General features: G+C 38.5%; 1 protein-coding gene across 1 annotated transcript in view; it reads right to left on the reverse strand.

Moving 5' to 3' along the window:
* The window catches only part of HSPA4 (heat shock protein family A (Hsp70) member 4), a 47,000-nt gene that overhangs the window by 20,641 nt on the left and 6,497 nt on the right, over window positions 1-19,862 (reverse strand). Inside the window, exons 2-6 of the mRNA XM_049872404.1 lie at window positions 13,429-13,486; window positions 8,202-8,342; window positions 6,272-6,394; window positions 2,300-2,399; window positions 1,512-1,645 (exon numbers count right to left, since the gene is read on the reverse strand). Coding sequence (XP_049728361.1) covers window positions 1,512-1,645; window positions 2,300-2,399; window positions 6,272-6,394; window positions 8,202-8,342; window positions 13,429-13,486 — 556 coding nt within the window. The remainder of the gene's footprint in view (window positions 1-1,511; window positions 1,646-2,299; window positions 2,400-6,271; window positions 6,395-8,201; window positions 8,343-13,428; window positions 13,487-19,862) is intronic.

Below are 19,862 nucleotides of genomic sequence, written 5' to 3' on the forward strand. Positions count from 1 at the left end.
TGTTAACACGCATGTCTACCTTGCCTTATCAGTTTTCCAAATCGCTAGCGAATTAGACACAAACCAGATCTGATCAGATTTAGTTACAGGAGATAAAATAAGTATGTGAGAACATTCTTATGAGGGGAAAAAAACAGTAAAACAACGTCTTCAGAGAATGTTAAGTGTCATGGGGGAATTTTATTCTATTAGCTACAGAAAAACAGCACAGAGCCTTATACTGTGATTTCAATTCTGTTTTCTCAAAAGACTGGAATGAAATACATGAAAATATTAAGAGTGGTAAGGTTATGGGTATTTTTTCTTCATATTTACATGCTTCCCAAGTTTGGAGAATAGTTTGAAAATAAATATTTTTATTAATTACATTTAAAAGTAATCAGGAAGGTTGGAAAACTGACAGCTGACACCTGACAGTGAAGGACAATTCAGGAAAACAGAAGCAGACGGTCATTAGCACACATCATTCTGGCCCAAAGCCACGGTCAAATCGTGGCCAGTATCTTCTATTTAAAAAAGCAAAAATATAAAATGGATTTTAGGAAAAAATCTATTAATGATTAAACTTTAAACACTAATAATTATACATGCTCCATCACTTAAACCTATAAAAATCACAAATCTCTCATTTTCCAAATATTCCAAAGATTTGCTTTCTTTTTGTAAAAAAGAAAAAAAGCACTAGAAGCAAACCAGCACGAATATAAAACAGAACCAAGTCTGCTTTCAAAGAAACAGGACTACAACAAATAATCTCAAGAAGCCTTCTAAACCTACCAAATACTTAGCTGGGAACAGTCTATTCTTACTAACAGGGGGAAAAAGTCCATTTAGACCTTGTCACCAACAATCTTGATATATAACTCAAATAATTAAACACTCGAAAAACCCTTAGTTCTTAAGCAAATTCTGGATAAAGTAATCCAGCTAGACAGAGAACTGATTTTATAATCCATTGTAGAACTATTACAAACCAACACTGTCAACTACGACTGTGATCACCCTCTGACCCCTCCCCGCCCTTCCAAGTCTAGACTTCTCTGTATACAAAACTGCTTCCAGAAAATTTTCCAGAGCTTTAAGTTTTCCAGGAATTTGGACTATCACTCCTAAACTGGTTTCTTTTGGCCACCCAAGTCCTGGTCCCTCCAACCTGAGGAGAGCTCCTTTCTGATCCCCTCGATCCTCAGTGTAAAATATTCCAAGGGACTGACTATATGTGAGAGTCCTCCTGACAAGACTGAAAGTAAGCATTATTTTCCCCATATTACAGACAAGAAAAATGAGGCTCAGGGAGCTTAAGAGCTTTTTCTTCAAGGTCTATGGTCTTTGCTTCATACCATGCCACCTCTCGATAAATTCACTCTGCCTCTACAATACCTAATTTCTAATTCAAATGGCTCGACAAATTTCCATCAGTGAAACAAAATTATTTAACCAGTTATTTACGCCGTCTCTCAAAGATTCTAATTACTACACCTTGAATAGTGTTCAGGAAGATGTATACTTACTTTCAGCTTTCCTCTATTAAATGCACATACAGAAACTTGGTAAGCAGAATGCCCCATGTCTACAAAAACTACATTTCTTGGTTTCTCTTCTAAGGCAGGAAGATCTTGTTTGTAAATTCCGTATGCGAGAGCAACTACACAAGAAAAAAAAGGAGATTTAACGTAACAGTATCATTTAAGCAGTAAATTTCAAGTTCATTTAAGTGGGAAAAATGAAGTTTTGTGTCGAGGGAACGGGACTGCATTACGCACTGTGTTCTAGGCAGAGGTTTACAGCCTTCGCATAGCCTAGCCATGAAGAGCATGCAGCTGCACAGAGCTTAATGCTGGCACTCCTTTATGCTGCTTTAGTTTCCAATGGACCTTGGCAATCGTTCCCATACTAATTCCCACACTTTCCAAATATTTTCCCAGTTGCCTTCTATCCCTGTGCCATCTCAAAATTCCCATATATCCCGTCCATGATGTGCTGCTTTATGCCCCCCCATTTCTCTGTGAGTCAGAGAGAAGCCCAATCTTTAAACCAAAGCACTGTCCCACACACAATAAATGTGTCTACTTCTAAACAAGCACAGGATTAAACACCAAAGTAAGTATGACGAGGGTTCAGAAAAGGTCCTGATGAGATTAATTCTTCATAAGTAACACAGTATCCAAAGACACTGTGACACACAGGCGGTAAGCGAGGATGACAGTACTTCAAACAAAACAATGAGCAAAAAACTCTAGTGTTTTAAGATTACAGATCCTTTGAGCAAGTAAAAAAACGGAAAAATAGTCCCTCTTACCTGCAGTAGTTTCATTCATTAATCGCAGACAATTGAGACCAGCGATCTGTGTTGCGTCCATCACTGATCGTCTTTCTGCATCAGTGTAGAAACATGGAACCTAAAGAAAATTTTGGAAGTTTACTCTATCACGAAATTTCCTCATTCAAAATGTACTTGTGTCCTCAAAAAAGTCAAAATAGAACTACCGTATGATCCAGCAATACCACTCCTAGGTATACACTCAAGACTTGAAAGCAGAGATTCAGAAAGAGACGACGTATACACCAATGTTCACTGCAGTATTATTCACAATAGCCAAAAGGTGGAAAAAATCTAAATGCCCATCCACAGATGAGCAGATAAGCAAAATGTGGTACATATATACAATGGAATACTACTCAGCCAGTAGGAGAAATGAAGTCTTAATATATGCTACAGTATGGATGGAACTTTAAGACATTAGGCTGAGTGAAATAAACCAATCAAAGAAGGATGAATATTCTATGACCTCACTTACATAAAAAGACAAGAGAACCCAAATGTATAGAGAACAAAGTTTATTAGTGGTTAGCAGGGGCAGGAGGGAGGGGGAAACGGGAGTTAATGGTGCTGGAAAAATCGCTTTAAGGGCAGGGTTGCACAACTGGTTATTATAATCGCTGTCAACTAGTTCTACACCTGCAAAACGTTGAATTGGGCAAAGTTTGTGATAGATACGTTTACGAAAACAACCAAAAAAAAAGAGTAGCTGTTGAGGTTGCTTATGTACAATCAAACACTGCATGGGATTTGGTTCCTTGGTTTAGAGGTTTAGAGTCATGGTTTCATGCGACATCCCAGATAATTAGCCTAAGAACATGTTTAGTGTCTCTATCCTATCTCCTAGTTTGTTGTGTACTGGCCTGGGGTCTTAACAGCTTGCAAGCGGCCATCCAAGGCAATATTGGACTCTATTCACCTGGAGCAAGTCAGGAAGAGGAGAAAGATATGGACCATGCGGCTAATTGCCTCCATGAACAACTGCCTCCTTTGCCATGAGACCAGAAGAACTGGATGGTGCCCAGCTACCATTACTGAACATTTTGATTCAAAATTCTAAAGAAGAATCCTGATCAAAAGGGGGAAAATGCAGAAAAGAATTTCAAATTCTCAAGGACTCCAGATTTCCTGGAGCCATGAAGGTTGGGTGAACCTCTGAAACTACTGCCCTGAGATAACCTTTAAAACTTAAGGCAAAAAAATCCCCTCAAGTCTTCTTAAGACCAAATAACGGTTTAGCCTAACTAGTAAAAAAAAAAAAAAGTCTGCCCTGAGCTTTTCGTTCTTTTAAGAACTATCTATATAGGATCAAATCAAATGCAGCAACTAGAAAGACTAGCTAGGAACCTTAGGAGGCAGTGAATTTATGTTAATGGGGGAGAAACAACTCAGAAACGAAAGGTGGGATTGGTTGTACAACTCAGAGAAAGCAATTAGTATCACTGAATTGTATGTGTAGGAACTGGTATATATTTTGCTGTGTACATTCTCAACAACAAAATAAATAAAATCTACAAGGAAAAAAAACTCATGTGACAACCAGAACAGAATGTTCACTCACTGTAAAAAATGTAATTAATGTAACTGAATAATTTGTATAGAAACTGTTAAATGGGTACCTCATTTGCTGTGTAAACTTTCACCAAAAACTCAATTTTTTTTTTCTAATGTACTTAACAACAAATGGTTAAAACAGTAAAATCCAGAAATCCCCTCAAAAAACTCAGGAATTATTCTCTGTATGATTGTAATGGATTGAATTGTGTTCCCCAAAGATATTATCAACTTGGTTAGGCCATGTGTGGTTGTCCTCCATCTTGTGACTTTCCTACGTATTATAAATCATAATCTCTGCCTGTGGTTAAAGAGGATTAGGGTGGGATATAACACCCTTGCTCAGGCCACATCCCTCATCCAATATAAAGGGATTTTCCCTGGGGTGTGGCATGCACCACCTTTTATCTTACAAGAGATTAAATGCAAGGGAAGCAAGCAGGGAGTTGGGGACCTCATACCACCAAGAAAGCAGGACCAGGAACAGAGTGTGTCCTTTGGACCCGGGGTCCCTGCACCTGAGAAGCTCCTCAGCCATGGGAAGACTGAGGACAAAGACTGTGCTCCAAAGCCGAAAGAATGAGAAAGCCTTCCCCTGGAGCTGACATCATGAATTTGGGCTTGTAACCTACTAGACTGTGAGAGAATAAACTTCTCTTTGCTAAAGCCATCCACTTGTGGTATTTCTATTATGGCAGCACTAGATGACCAACACAACTACCAATGAAATTCAAACCAGTAGGAAAAATCTGAATATCCAGCAGTAGCACTGGGACAAATGGATAGTCATACAGAAAAAAATTAAGTTTCATCCTCATCTCACAGCTTATAAAATATATATCTCAAATTAAAGGTTTAAACATACAAAATAAAATCCTAAAAACATCAGGATGAAAGAGAATCTTTATCATCATAGGGAAGGCCTTTCTAAATAACAAAACCACAAGCCAAAAAAAAAAAGGATTAATATATCAAACTGCATAAAAAAAAAATTCTAATGACCAAATGGGAAAAATCACATCATAAAAGGATAAAGAGTTCATCTCCCTACTTTAAGGAACAGCAACTACAAATCAAAATGAAGACTACAGACTAAAAATAAAAATGAGCAAAAGACAGAAACATTTCCCAAAAAAGGAAATACAAATGGCTTTTAAATAAAAAAGATGGTCAACTTAAATACAGGGCTACTTATAAGACCCAGCAATCCCAAATCTAGCTACATACCCAACAGAATTGAAAGCAGGAACCCCAAAAGATACTTGTACAGCAATGTTCATTATCATATTATTCACAGTAGCCAAAAAGTAGACACAGCCTAAAATGTCCATCAACAGATGAATAGATAAACAAAATGTGGTACAAACATACAACATAATATTACTCAGCCATAAAGAAAAACATGAATGAACCTTGAAAGCACCATGCTGAGTGAAATAAGTCAGTCACAAAAGCACAAATACTATATGTTTCCACTTATATAAAATTTCTAGAATAGTGTACAGACACTAAAGCTTATTAGCAGTTATCCAGGGTGAGTGGGAGGGCAGGGGCAAAGAGGACTCAATGCTTAGGGGACACCAAGCTTCTTTTATTAAGGATGATGTTATAATTTGGAAACGGTAAGAGTCATGGTTGAACATGATGAACACAATGTCAACGAACTGTACATGTGAATATTGCCGAAGTTTTCGAACATTGTGTTACATACATATTTTCATTAAAAAAAAAAAAAAAAACTTGAATTTCACCTAAAAAACAAAAAATTAAAGTCACATACCGGCGAGGTTGTGGTGGAACAAGCCCTTTCATGCATTGTTGGTGGAAGTATAAACTAAGCAATAGCTGTTAAAATTACAAACACATATATCCTTTGCCCCAGCAATTACACTTCTAGGAATTTATCCTATAAAGCTTACGAATTTAATCACACAGCAGAAAATATTTTTTGAAGGTTATTCACTGCAGCATTCTTCATAATAAAAACCAACGGGGAGATATTGGTTAAAGAGATTATATGACACGCATAAACTGGAATACTATACAGCCGCTAAAAAGAATGAAGCACTTCTTTAGGTACTGCTATGGAACAAGTACAAGATAAACTGTCCAATATTTGTTAAGAGAAAAAGGACCTATACATATTTGCTTGGGTTCATAAAAAACCTCTGGAAGGACCCACAATAAAGTGGTAAAACTGGTAACCGCTGGGAAGGAAAAATTGGATGGCACTACTTACTAGGTAGCAGTGAACTGAGGTTTCTATACCCTTCTATACATTCGATTTTGAACGCTGGGACTGTATTAACTTTATAAAACATTAGGTTTACTTTTTAGCAATAATCAATGTATTGTTAACCCATCAAGTCCCAAATAACATGTAGCAATCAAACTCACCGAAATTACACAATCAACAACAGGCTTCTTGAGAACATTCTCTGCTGTCTCTTTCAGTTTGGACAAGAGCATGGCAGTCACTTGCTCAGTGGTAAAATTTCGTTCTTCCTCCATATATCTCACCTGCAAGAAAACTCTAAACTTACAACATTTCTTCACATCCAAAAAGCCTAAAATAAACAACACCTCACAACACCAACGCAACAGTACCTCAAGTGGATACTAAGGGAAGCTAGTTTTAGAAGCAAATAACTTGAATGTCACTTGTAGCTTTGTAACACGCTTGCCCGACACCATACTCGGAGGTAGAAAACCACCATGTAAATATGTTGTAACCATCAACTAAACTTGAGACAATTACCTGTGCAGAAGCAAATGGATATAGCTCACCATAACCCATACTGCCCATCCATAAAGGAAACTGCTGGTAGTTATTTTACCATCTTGCATACTAAATGTTTTACTTTGTTTACTGTGTTTACTTTATTACTCACGTCCACAAAATTAGGATCCAATCCAACCTGAGGGCATGGTTTTTGTCTGATTTGTTTATTTCCATAGCCCCAAGTACCTAGGAAAGGACCTGGCACAATAAATACTTGAATTAAATAATAAATGATAAACAAAGCTTTGGGATAAAGACCCTCCTAAATAAAAGCCTGCAACTCTGACAAGAAATTAAAATTGAAACATGGAAAGACTGCCTAGAATAAACCCCATCCATACGCCCATGCTCTCCAATTACAACCCACACCAAAAAAGTGTTACTGTCTTCATCTAGCTGCTGCCCCAACTCAGCCTGAGTGCCACCTTCTCCTCACTCCTCAGCCCACCCACAATTTACCCTGGTTTAGAATCGAACAGCCTCTCAGTTTACTACATGACAAAAATGGGAAAATACCCCTCTCGGTGACCCTTTTTTCTAAGCTACTTCCTTACCTATTTGTTTATTTCTAAGTTAACTCCTCCACCTTTGTACTTGGACCCAATTTTTCAAAATAATCCCCCTACTGTCTTTCTCCTTTGGCTCTTGTGACACTTATAACTAAATCTGCCGATACTTACCCCGCATCTTTCTTAAAAGCAAGTGTCGTTCATTTCCTTCTCTCTCTTCCTTTTTTCACTCACCTGCACTCTGGCATCATGCCTTACTATGCCAATCAAACTGCTCTGAGATTACTGCCACAAATATCCTAAGCAAACCCAGCGACTACTCTGCATTTATCAAAACTTTTCACTTCTAAATTCAAATGAATTCTCAGCTACACTGGCACAATTTATCATCTTCTGGCTTTGACCCTATTTCCATGATTCTTATTTCTCAAACACCAAATCTCCTCTCCCTAAACTCACTTGCCTAGAACGCTCATCCACCCTTCTGGGTTCTTTTTTTACCACCTCTAAGTGCAAGACCAGCAGATATGCCCATCCTACTCATCCCCCAGACTCTCGCCTCTTGTGCACCATCAGCTCACTGCATGCTTCACAAAGACATTCCTCTGGATGTCCCAGAGATACCAAAGCTTAATACTTCAAAGACCAAATTCATTTTTCCCAAAATGAACATCTCTTTCCAATCGAAGCCCTATTGCTATGAGTATGATCACAGATCTTGCTAGTGACTTGAAAGTGTTGATTCTTTTGCCTGTTCTTCCAGGAGTCATTCCCTAAAATCAGCGAGCAAAACCAGCAGCAATAGCAGTGTTAACTAACTCTCTCCAACCCTCCAACCTATATTAACACTGCCCACCTGTGGCAACCAACCAAAGCCAGATCATTCCAAAAACATCAAATGAACTTTACTAGCCAAAATTTTTCCTAAACATTTGTAAACATTTTCACTACAAGCTGAAATCAGAACGGTACTGATATAAATTTAACTGATAAAATACTGCATTTTAATTGTAAGACATTATCTTGAACACCTTACCTTTATACCTGTCAATCCAGTGGGCAACTGAACAATATCATACGCAAGGTTAGATTTTTCTGCTTCCACAAACGGATCTGAGAATGCTCGGCCATGGAATCTTTTAAACCCTTGGACTGTGTTCTTTGCATTGGAAATTACCTAAGAGAAAGAACATCAGTCAGAGTGGAAATACTACTACTACTCAATTTTTTAAAAAATTCAACAGTCTCAGGCTAAATTAGTATCACTTTAATCAAAGTTTCCTTCTTAAAGTTTCTATTTTCTTCAGACGCTCAACCTTTCCGGGCCATTCTTCTGACATATGCAGTGAGTTGTACAGGACTTGCCTGTGGTCATATGGTGCAGGACCAGAGCCCAGCTCTTCCCACTTCTCCACAAAGTCAGGCCACTACACATATAAAACTGTTTTCTGTTCTTAAAGTCCTAATAAACAGTAATATAAAAGGACCTTTAGCTTTTAAAAGTTGCCCATACTTAGAAGCTGCTTCAAACTTTTCAGAAGCCAATTTGACAATATGTAGCCATTCAAAAATTCTAGTTAAGAAGTTTACCATAAAGGGGGAGGGAAAAAAAAAAACACTAAGTACACAAAGCTGAATGCAAAAGGATATTGACAAGAGTACTGCAGAAGACTGGAAACAACCTGGAAGGTCAATAACAGAAGAATGGTTAAATAAATTATGGTACATTCGTACAATGAATTACCATACGTTGGTATTTCACAGCAGGTAAGATTACACTTCAAGACAGAAATCTCTATTTAGTATGATCCTACTCTCAGAGGAAAAAAACATATTTATATGCTTAGAAAGAGTACAAAAGGATATATATTAAAATATTAACAGTAATTTTTGGAAAATGGCATTACAGATAGCTTTCAAATTCCTTACATTTTATACTTGCATTTTCTGATTTCCCTAGAATAAACAAATATAAATAGTGAAACGAAAATAAGGGCAACAACATTCAAAAAACTTCAAGAATAAACTTGTTCTTTAAAATTAATACATTCCTCCTCCTAACGCAGGAGCAAACCTAACAAGCCCCTACAGTAGACACAGCAGAGACCTTCTGCGTCAGGTACATCAAAAGGCACACACAGAAGTACTTCTGTAAAATAATGAGGCCTCCAAACTCAGGTTCCTGCTTTACCAAACTCAGGTTCCTGCTTTACTAAGATGCCAAGTAGAAACTCAATAAATAACTCTGTCAATCTACAACTGAGCTGCAAGTGTCGTACAATTACTGTTCTCAATAAATGCAGGTTTAAAAACAGGAAGAATTCATCGGAATTTTAGAGGGAACGACATTTCAAAACAGCCCTGTACTTGCTATCTACTGGCCTCCTAAAGTATCTTCAACTTTTTGAAAATGAGGTATTTTAAACTACCCAAGTTGATGAAAAAAAAAAAACAAATGGCCAAGCACCATTTTCTTAGGCTCATAAACTGAACCCAAAAAGTGTTTTCAGACCCTGCCCAGTAGAGCAGACAAAGATATTCACACTATATATGCTCCAGATCGAACCATAAAAAGATCAAAAATCTTGTTAGGTGCCATCAAGTTGGTTCCAACTAATAGCGACCCCATGCACAACAGAATGACACACTGCCCAGTCCTGTGCCATTCTCAAAATCGTTGCTGTGTTTGAGTCTACTGTTGCAGCCACTTGTCAATAAATCTCCTTGAGGGTATGCCTCTTTTTCTCTGGCCCTCTACTTTACACTAAGATAATCTGCTTTTCCAAGGACTGGTCCCTCCTGATAACATGTCTAAAGTACGTGACACAAAGTCTCGCCATCCTTGCTTCTAATGAGCATTCCAGCTGTACTAAAGACAGTTTCTGGCAGACCATGGTATGTTCAATATTGTCCACCAACATCATAATTCAAAGGCATCAATCCTCTTCTTTGGTCTTCCTCATTTACTGTCCAGCTTTCACTGCATATGAGGCTACTGAAAATACTACGGCTTGGGTCAGGTGAACCTTCGTCCTCAAAGTGACATCTACTTTTTTTAAACACTTTAAAGAGGTCTTTTGCAGCAGAGCTGCCCAACGCAGTACGTCGTTTCATCTCCTGACTGCTGCTTCCATGGGCGCTGATTGTGGATCCAAGTAAAATGAAATCCTTGACAACTTCAATCTCTTTTCCATTTATCCTGATGTTGCTTACTGGTCCAGCTGTGAGGATTTTAGTTTTTTTTATGTTGAGGTGTAATCCATACTGAAGTCTTTGGTATTTATAAGTGCTTCAAGTTCTCTTCACTTCCAGCGAGCAAGGTTGTGTCATCTGTGTACGCAGATTGTTAATGAGTCTTCCTCCATTCCTGATGATGAGTGCTTCATCACACAGTCCAGCTTCTTGGATTACTTGCTCAGAACACAAACTGAATAAATTATGGTTAAAGGAAACAACTCTGACACACACCTCTTCTGATTTTAAACCACACAGTATCCTCTTGTTCTGTTCAAACAACTGCCACTTGGTCTATGTACAGATTCCTCATGAGCACAATTAAGTGTTCTACAACTCCTATTCTTCAAAATGTTATTCACATAATTTTTTATGATCCACACAGTCGAATTCCTTTGCATAGTCAACAAAGCATAGGTAAACATCTTTCTGGTATTCTCTGCTTTTGGCCAAGATCCACCTGACATTGGTGATGACACCCCTTATTCCACATCCTCTTCTGAATCCAGCTTGAATTTCCGGCAGTTCCCTGCTGACGGACTACTGTAACCGTTTTTGAATTAACTTCAATACAGTTTTACTTGCATGTGATATTAATGATAAAAAACCCAGATAATATCCTCATTCTGCTGGATCACCTTTCTTTGGAATGGGAACAAACACAGATCTCTTCCTGTCAGATGGCCAGGTAGCTGCCTTCCAAATCTTTTGGCATAGACGAGTGAGTGCTTCCAGCATTGCATCCATTTCCTGAAACACCTCAGTTGGTATTCAATCAATTCCTGGGACCCTGTTTTTTGCCAATGTCTTCAGTGCAGCTTGTGCTTCTTTCAATACCGTCAGTTCTTGATCGCACGCTACCTACTTAAATGGTTGAATGTCAACCAATTCTTTTTGCCACAGTGACTCTGTGTATTCTTTCCATCTTCTTTTGATGCTTCCTGTGTCGTTAAAGACCTTGTCCACACAATCTTTCAATATTGCAACTCAATGCTTGAATTTCTCTAACTCCAGGTCTTTGCATATTTCATTGTAATACTTCACTTCGTCTTCTCTAGCCACACTTGGACATCTGTTGAGCTTTTACTTCATCATTTCTTCTGCTCGCTTCAGCCACCCTACGTTCAAGAGAAAATTTCAGAGTCTCTTCTGATATCCATCTTGGTCTTTTCTTTCTTCCCTGTCTTTTTAATGACCTCTTGCTTTCTTCATATACAATGTCCTTGTCCTCCCACAATCCGTCTGGTCTTCTGTCATTAGTGTTCAATTTGTTGAATCTATTCTCGAGATGGTCTCTTAAGTTCAGGTGGGATGTTTTAATCTTCTTCAGCTTCAACCTGAACGAGCAATATGAGCAACTGATGGTCCGTTCTGCAGTTGGCCTCTGGTCTTGCTCTGATTGATAATACTGAGCTTCTCCATTTTCTCTTTCCACAGATGTAGTCTATTTAATTCCTGTTTATTCCATCCAACAAGGTCCATGTGTATAGCCACTGTTTATGTTGCTGAAAAAAGTTATCTGCAATGAATAGGTCATTGGTCTTTCAAAATTCTGTCATGTGATCTCAGGCACTGTTTCTTTCACCAAGACCATATTTTCTGACTACTGGCCCTTCTTTGTTTCCAACGTTCACACTCCAATCACCAGTAATTATCAACGCATCTTGATTTCATGTTTGATTAATTTCAGACTACAGAAGTTGGTAAAAATCTTCCATTTCTTCACCTTTGGCATTAGTGGTTAGTGAGTAAATTTGGAATTAATAGTCCTATTAACTGGTCTTCCTTATAGACACATAGATATTATCACTGACAGTGTTGTACTTCAAGATAGATCTTGAAATGTTCTTTTTGACAATATGATGCCGTTCCTCTTCAATTTGTCATCCCCAGCATAGTACATCATACGACTGTCCAATTCGAAATGGCCAATACCAGTCCATTTCAGCTCACTAATGCCTAGACTATAGATCTCCATGCATTTCATTTCATTTTTGACGGCTTCCAATTTTACCAGATGCATACTTCGTACATGCCAAGTTTCAATTATTAATGAATGCTTGCAGCTGTTTCTTCTCATTTTGAGTCGTACCAGCATCTGCAAATGGAGGTCCCAAAAGCTTGACTCCATCCACACCATTAAGGTCATCTGAGAAGGCAGCTCTTCCCCAGTTGTATTTTGAGTGTCTTCCAACCTAAGGGGTTCATTCTAATACTCTATGAAACAGTGTTCCACTGCTATTCATAAGGTCTAGTATGCACTCTCTTAATTTTACAGCAACCTCAAACACTCAGGCTAACAGAACTCTTGAGGTTCTGCTGCTCTGGTTACTCAGGTTCCTGATTTACAAAGTAATTTAATGGTTAAATCCTTTAATGTACTTCTAGAAGTATGCTTTCTTTCCTTGAGAAACTTAAGGAGATCAAATCTAGAAACAACACTGACTAAACATGAGGAAGATGAAAGGCTCAATAAGATAGACTTTAATATCAAGGGACAAGTAAGTCTTGCTCAAACACAATCTGGACAAAATACATTGTAGCAGTCTGCATTAAACAGATAATACTGCTAATGCTACTTTAAAGAACCATTTTGTTAATCACTGAAGCATTTAAGAACGGGAATCAGGTCTATCTCTGTCAGTTACATACCTAGGGCCTAAGTTCCAAAGGTTAAGAGCTCAGCTCCTAACCAAAAAGTTGGCAGTTCGAAGTCACCAGCCGCTCCTTGAAAACTCTATGAGACAGTTCTACTCTGTCCTACAGGTCTGCTATGAGTCAGAATCGACTCAACGGCAACCGGTTTGGTTTGGTTAACAATGCCAGGCATGCAGTGGGCACTCAATAATTACTGCATGTATGAATGGGCAAACCAGAGAAATAAGACATTTTAAGAAACAAATGGATAGTGGCAATGGTTACACAACATGGTGAGTATAATTAACGTCGCTGAAGTGTACACGTACGGATGGTTTACGTGGCAAATGTTTTATATTATTTTACTGTAATTTAAAAAAACCAAACTCTACCTGGCTTTTAGCTGCTGCTCCAATTGAACGATTCTTAGGACCGAAAGAAATGCAAGCCCTAGAAAACAAAACAATTAAGCATCAAACCTTACTGCAACATTACATCCAAAACCACAACAGGCAAGATTTCTGAGTCCCAGCTAAAAAGCCATATATTTTAACAGAACATTACAAGTCTATGATTTTAATCTTTTTATTGAGTAAAACTGTCCATGAAATGGGCTGCCTCTCAGGAAAATGAGAGTCCTGTATCTTCATGTAGAAGCACAAATGTGATGTAATCACCACCTGTCCAAAACAGAATACTATCCTAGGCTAGTAGAGAGCTGGACTAGACAGTTTCCACCATCTTCTAACTCTTTCAGCTCTCACGTTCAAAATCCCAATAAAAAATAAAGTACCTATATATCAATATCAATTAAATTTTCTCCTTTGTTTTTTTAAGACAGCTCGTAACTTCACCAAGAATATAACCTATAAATCAGGAAAACATCCCCTGCCCTATGATATGTAAGTAATTTTCCTAGAACTGGCTTCCAAGGACTCAATCTCTGTGAAGGAACTTCATTCCCACTTCTGAACACATTCTTGCAAATCACACCAATTCATACACTATCTACCAGCAGTTAAGTCTACTTGATGCTTCTTGTAGGAGGCAAAACTGAAACCTGCTTAAAGTTACAACTGCTTAAAAAGTCAATTATATTGGAGACAATGCTCTCATGACCCCATGCACGACCTTGTTTTCCATTTTAACCCTTCAGGAACCTTGCCCTGTGTTCTCTATATTCTCACATTCCTCTCTATCGGTTTCCCTGCAACCTGAAATAAGATCCAATTCACCCACACCAGCCAAAAGATCCTAAAAGACAAACTCTTCCTGGAGTACATTTCCACCTCAAGCTAGTAGTTTTCTCTTCTTCCTACTTTAATAACAATGACTAAGGTTTTTTTTTTTTAAGTAAACTACTTACGTGCACTATCTCATTTAATCTTGGGAAGCACCCTATCTTACCCCATTTTACAGGTGAGAAAATTGAGCACAAAAAGGTATAAATTTATCTAGGGTCATGCAGTCTGAAAGCAATGAAGTCAGGACTCTAGATCATTTCTTCATACTTTATACTCTAGCTCTGATCCAACTACTCCTTGACCTTTTCTATCTTTCCAATTTAGCAAAGTGAATAAAAACAGGGGCTCAAGCCATACTGCCTTGATCCAAACCTGACTACTTTGGATGACCTATTAAATGAACCAAATTTTTTTCAACTTTAAGGTTATTAGCCCTGTGCAACCTGGCAAAATGCTGGACTGGGCCTCTCTGTGCCTCAGTAGCTCTTTCTAACCAATGAAGTAGAACCCTTATAAACCAATCTCCCAGGGCAGATGCAGGAAGCTCTGTCCTGTACTATTTGGTGGGAAGAACGATGGCCTAACCTGGGATCTCACCAGGCTTTCTCCAAACCCAAAATTCTACGGGCCTAGAAAATGCGGGGGTAGTCCTTCAATAAGCACAAGTGTTAAACTCAGCCTCTCTGCAAATACACCACCAATTATTAAAATAGATAAAATCTCTGAAGTACCGCTTAAAATCGTCTCTACTATCACAGCCCATGGAAACCCTGGTGGCGTAATAGTTAAGTGCTACAACTGCTAACCAAAAGGTCAGCAGTTCAAAACCACCAGGCGCTCCTTGGAAACTCTACAGCGCAGTTCTACTCTGTCCTACAGGGTCACTATGAGTCACAATCGACTCAAAAGCAATGGGTTTTTTTTTTTTTTTGGTTTTGTTCCGTTTTTTAAATCACAGCCCGTAACACCCTTTAGAAAACTGCCCAAGGCAATCTCACCCTCTCCCTCTCCACACTACGTTCTCCACTCCAAAAAGGCCTTCTAGTTTAAGTCTGGAGCCCTAGTGGCACAGTGGTTGAGAGCTATGGGCTGCTAACCAAAAGGTCAGCAGTTCGAATCCACCCATCGCTCATCGGAAATCCTATGCGCAGTTCTGCTTTGTCTTATAGGGTCACTGTGAGTCAGAATCAACTCAGTGGCAAGAGTTTGGCTTTTTTGTTTTAGTCTAAGCCTAAAGATTCACAAACCTGCACTTTCTTAAAAAGCATCAGATCTGAATTTCTAAGGTATATTCATTCCACCAAGACCTCAAACAACATAACTAAAAGGCCGTGTTATTCATCCTATTTCCTGCAGCCCTTTTTCAACCCTTCACCTCCTAAGAACAATTACTAGGTCTAAGAATGAAAAACAATAATGTTTTCCATTCTCCTATATGTTCTATTGAAGAGTTCCCTATTCTGTCTCGAGAACTCTGAAGCTGTCTTGCTTACAATTACCTTCCAAACAAAACCAACTACCAACAATAAAGCCCAGATTCTTTAATATGGAACCTAAGTTCTATCATTATCCCAACCTCACCCCATTTTCCAACTGCATCTCACCTACCCAGTGAACCATCACAAGTTGAGTCAAGTCTCCCACTCCTTCCTGTCTTTGCCCGGGTCCTGGAATGCCCAGGTCCTCCCAAATCTCGCTAATTCTCCAAAAATATCACCTATTTTGTGAATCCTTCCCAATCCCCCCAAGTAAAAGTTAATCATTTCTACCTCTTAAACTAGACTTAGAGGGGAGATGGGAGGGTAGAGGAGGTTAGAAACTGGCCAAACGGTCACGAAAGGAGGGACTGGAACGAGGGAGCAGGCTGACTCATTAGAGGGAGAGTAAGTGGGAGTATGTAGTATGGTGTATATAAGTTTATAGGTGAGAGACTGACTTGATTTGTAAACTTTCACTTAAGGGACAATAAAAATTATTTTTAAAAAAAAACTTACTAGACTGGCTTAGTTTCTACTTAGTTCCAACCAGAAACTGAACTTGAATTACGACTGCTAACATACTTGTTTCCACCTCTAAAACAGTGTTTTATAAGCCATGTTGTTGCTGCTAGCTGTCATCAACCTATTCATGGGCTTAAAATCAACTGAAGGGGAAGACAGGAAAAGGGAGGTCATGAGCAGCAACTTAAATACAGCACACCACTATACACTGCATGTAAAGGTATATATTGTTTAAAATGAAGCTTTTTTTCAGTTGTGTGTGCCTGTAACACATCTCAATATAAAGTGTATAACTTACTAACGTTTAGGTCATAGGTTTGCTATAGACCTGCATTAGCCAATAGGGTGGCCACTACCCACATATGACTATTTAAGCTTAAATTAAAATTGAATAAAACTTAACACTCAGTTCCTGAGTCACACTGGCTATATTTCAATTCCTTAATAGCCAAATGTGTCTTGTGGCTACCGTTTTAAAAATACAGATACAGAACATTTCCATCATGGCAGAATTTTCTACTGGACAGAACTGTTCTAGACAATACTCTCCTTAAAACCAGTTAACATTTTTACTTACTTTTAAAATCTACTACTTTTTAACAGTAACAGAAGTGTTTCTTATATCTCGAGAGTCAAATAAATGTCTCATTTCAAATTGTTCATCTTCCTTTTTTGGTTTATGCATACACACACTACGAAAAGCTCCCAATTTCTTATAAATCAATCAAAAGTCGCTAACGGAACTTCAATCTTCACCACATAATGCAGCAATTAAAGCTCAAACAAAAACTCTGGTAGTGTAGGAAATTTCTATATTTTTCTTACCACAGACAGTGAAACGTGTGAGAGCCGGAACTCAATAAAGGACTAACCTGTTTTTGTGGGTCTTTCAAGTTTTCCACCTTTGACAGGGTGCAGTCTTACCACTTTTCTGTTGCTCGTTTTAGTGGAAAATACTTGAATTTTCATTCTCTGACAGGTTTTTGCCTTATACAGGTTCCAAATTTCACAGGGTTTATTTTACTTACAAACACAACAATACAATTTCACCACCTAATCTTACATTCTAAAAAAATCTCTTAACAATTAGCTATTGTACCAGTGAAAGAAATCCTTAGTATTTCCACGTTGTCATCAACCTAGTTTATTTGAACACACGTACAGTAAAAGAGCTCAGGTTCTAAAATTACATATCCTGTGTCCATCCCACATCTCTTCTTTGCCTCTTTCTAGCTGTGTGACCTTTGCAAGTTGCTTAACCTGAGATTCAACTTACTCGTCTCTGAAATGGGAGGCTTATATCAGAGACTAGTACATAGTAAGTAATAAAATATTAGCCGCTATTACAGTTGCAGTGAAGCCCTGGTCTAGGTTTGATACAAAAATATACTAACTAGTCTGCTATGAAGGCTATTTTTCAAACCACCCATTAAAATCCAGCCAAGCCATCTTAAAATTGTACACGTGTGACTAAAAAAAAATCCTACTACTTCCATTAAGAAAGGACAACTGGGGGGACAGCTAGGTCAACTAGCATAACACAGTTTATAAGAAAAACGTTCTACACTCTACTTTGGTGAGTAGCATTTAGATCTTAAAAGCTTGCAAGCAGCCATCTAAGATACACCTGTTGGTTCCATCCCATCCGGAGCAAAGGAGAATGAAGAAAATCAAAGGCACAAGAAAAATTTTACTCCAAAGGACTAATGGATCACATGAACCAGAGCTTCTACTAGCCTGAGCCCAGAAGAACTAGATGATGCCTGTCTACCACCACCAACCACTCTGACAGAGATCACAACAAAGGGTCCTAGACAGAGCAAGAGAAAAACGTAGAACAAAATTCAAATCCACAAAAAAGACGAGACTTTACTGGTCTGTCTGTAACTGGAGGAACCCTCGAAACTATGGATACCAGACACCCTGCTAACTCAGAACTGAAGCCATGTCCGAAGTTCACCTTTCAAACAAAGACTATTGCTGTTGTTACGTGCCATCGAGTCGGTTCAAACTTCATCACAACCCTGTAAGACAGAGCCTCACAGGGTTTCCAAGGAGGAGCTGGTGGATTCGAATTGCCAACCTTTTGGTTAGCAGCTGAGCTCTTAACCACTACACCACCAGGGCTCCAAACCAAAGATTAGACAGGCCTATAAAACAAACGAAGTCCTGAATTGACTCAACAGCAATGGGTTATTTTTTGCTCTGAAAACTTTCACCTAAAGCACCATAAAACAAAGGACAACTGAATGAGTCCCAAACGAAAAGCAGCACAACCTGAAGGCTACTGAAAGCTTACACAAACAAACCTAACATTTAAATATGAAGAAAGTAAATGGTACACAGCTAGTTGATCAGGACCAGCATTAGAACTTAGTTCAGTGCTTTCTAGGACAAACTGATCATAGAAGACAGGAAAGTATAAAGAAAAAAATAAAGATTATGTATAATTTCACAACCCTCCCCCCACCATAGACAGCCACTATGAGTGTTTAGGCAAATACCCCTCGCAACCGTAATAAATCCAGCAAGTCCTAAAAAAACAGAAGCTAAATAAATACTCCATTCAGTTTGCTTCTCTCTCCTCAGTATATGCTCTGAAAAGTTTTCAATGACTGAATTATTTCTTCAGGGTTTTAACAAGGAACAAGCTTTACGAGAGTATTTAAAGTAAACGTTACTACCTTTCACTCACCAGGAAAACAAGGAACTTGCAAAATTTACAACAGCTCAGATCCAATCTCTAACTGTGGCAGGAAGACTCTCATCGAAACGAGTCCAGCTCCCTTGTCCCACGGCTTTCATTATTGAGCCTTCTTCCTATGTCAGGCATTCTATACTTGATACTCCCAAATACTGAGAAAAGAACCATGACTGACCCAGTTTTACAGATGAAGAGCTGACTAAAGTCAAGGTAATGTGCCCAGACTTGTAACTAGTGAACAATAGAGCCCGGAATTCAAAATCAAGACTACCAGATTCCAAATCCCATCCACACTCTTATACCGCCTACCAATCCCTGTTAAATTCATTCCTATTTCTACACCTTTGGAGCCCTAGTAGTACAGTGTTTAAGAGCTACGGCTGCTAACTAAAAGGTCAGCAGTTCGAATCAACAAGCCTGGGAATCCTTATGGGGCAGTTCTACTCTGTCCCATTGGGTCACTATTAGTTGGAATCAACTCAAAGGCAGATAAGTTTGGTTTTTTTGGTTCTATAGTTTCGCTCACTGTCCAAATCCTTTCCCTCATTACTGAAGTCCCTTCTCAAGTCCCACTCCTGCCCCCATCACTCTAGCCCCCAACGATGGACTCCTGAGAATTCAGTGTTTTAAATTTGTACTATATAACCTCATCCATAATTGTACTCTCTTGTATTTATTGCTGCTTTATGTCATTCATTTCCAACTACAGTGATTACATCTCTAGACACCAGGAATCTTTACCTTCATCTATAACCCATGTTACACCAAGTCAATGCTGCTACAAATAGAAATAAACACTTAATAAACACATTCTTGATAGGTTACTTTTCCTCCATTCCAAATTTTAGGATGACATTAGCTGAAACAAAATCCAAACC

Source organism: Elephas maximus, chromosome 2, assembly GCF_024166365.1.
Source record: "Elephas maximus indicus isolate mEleMax1 chromosome 2, mEleMax1 primary haplotype, whole genome shotgun sequence".
NCBI classification, from domain to species: domain Eukaryota; kingdom Metazoa; phylum Chordata; class Mammalia; order Proboscidea; family Elephantidae; genus Elephas; species Elephas maximus.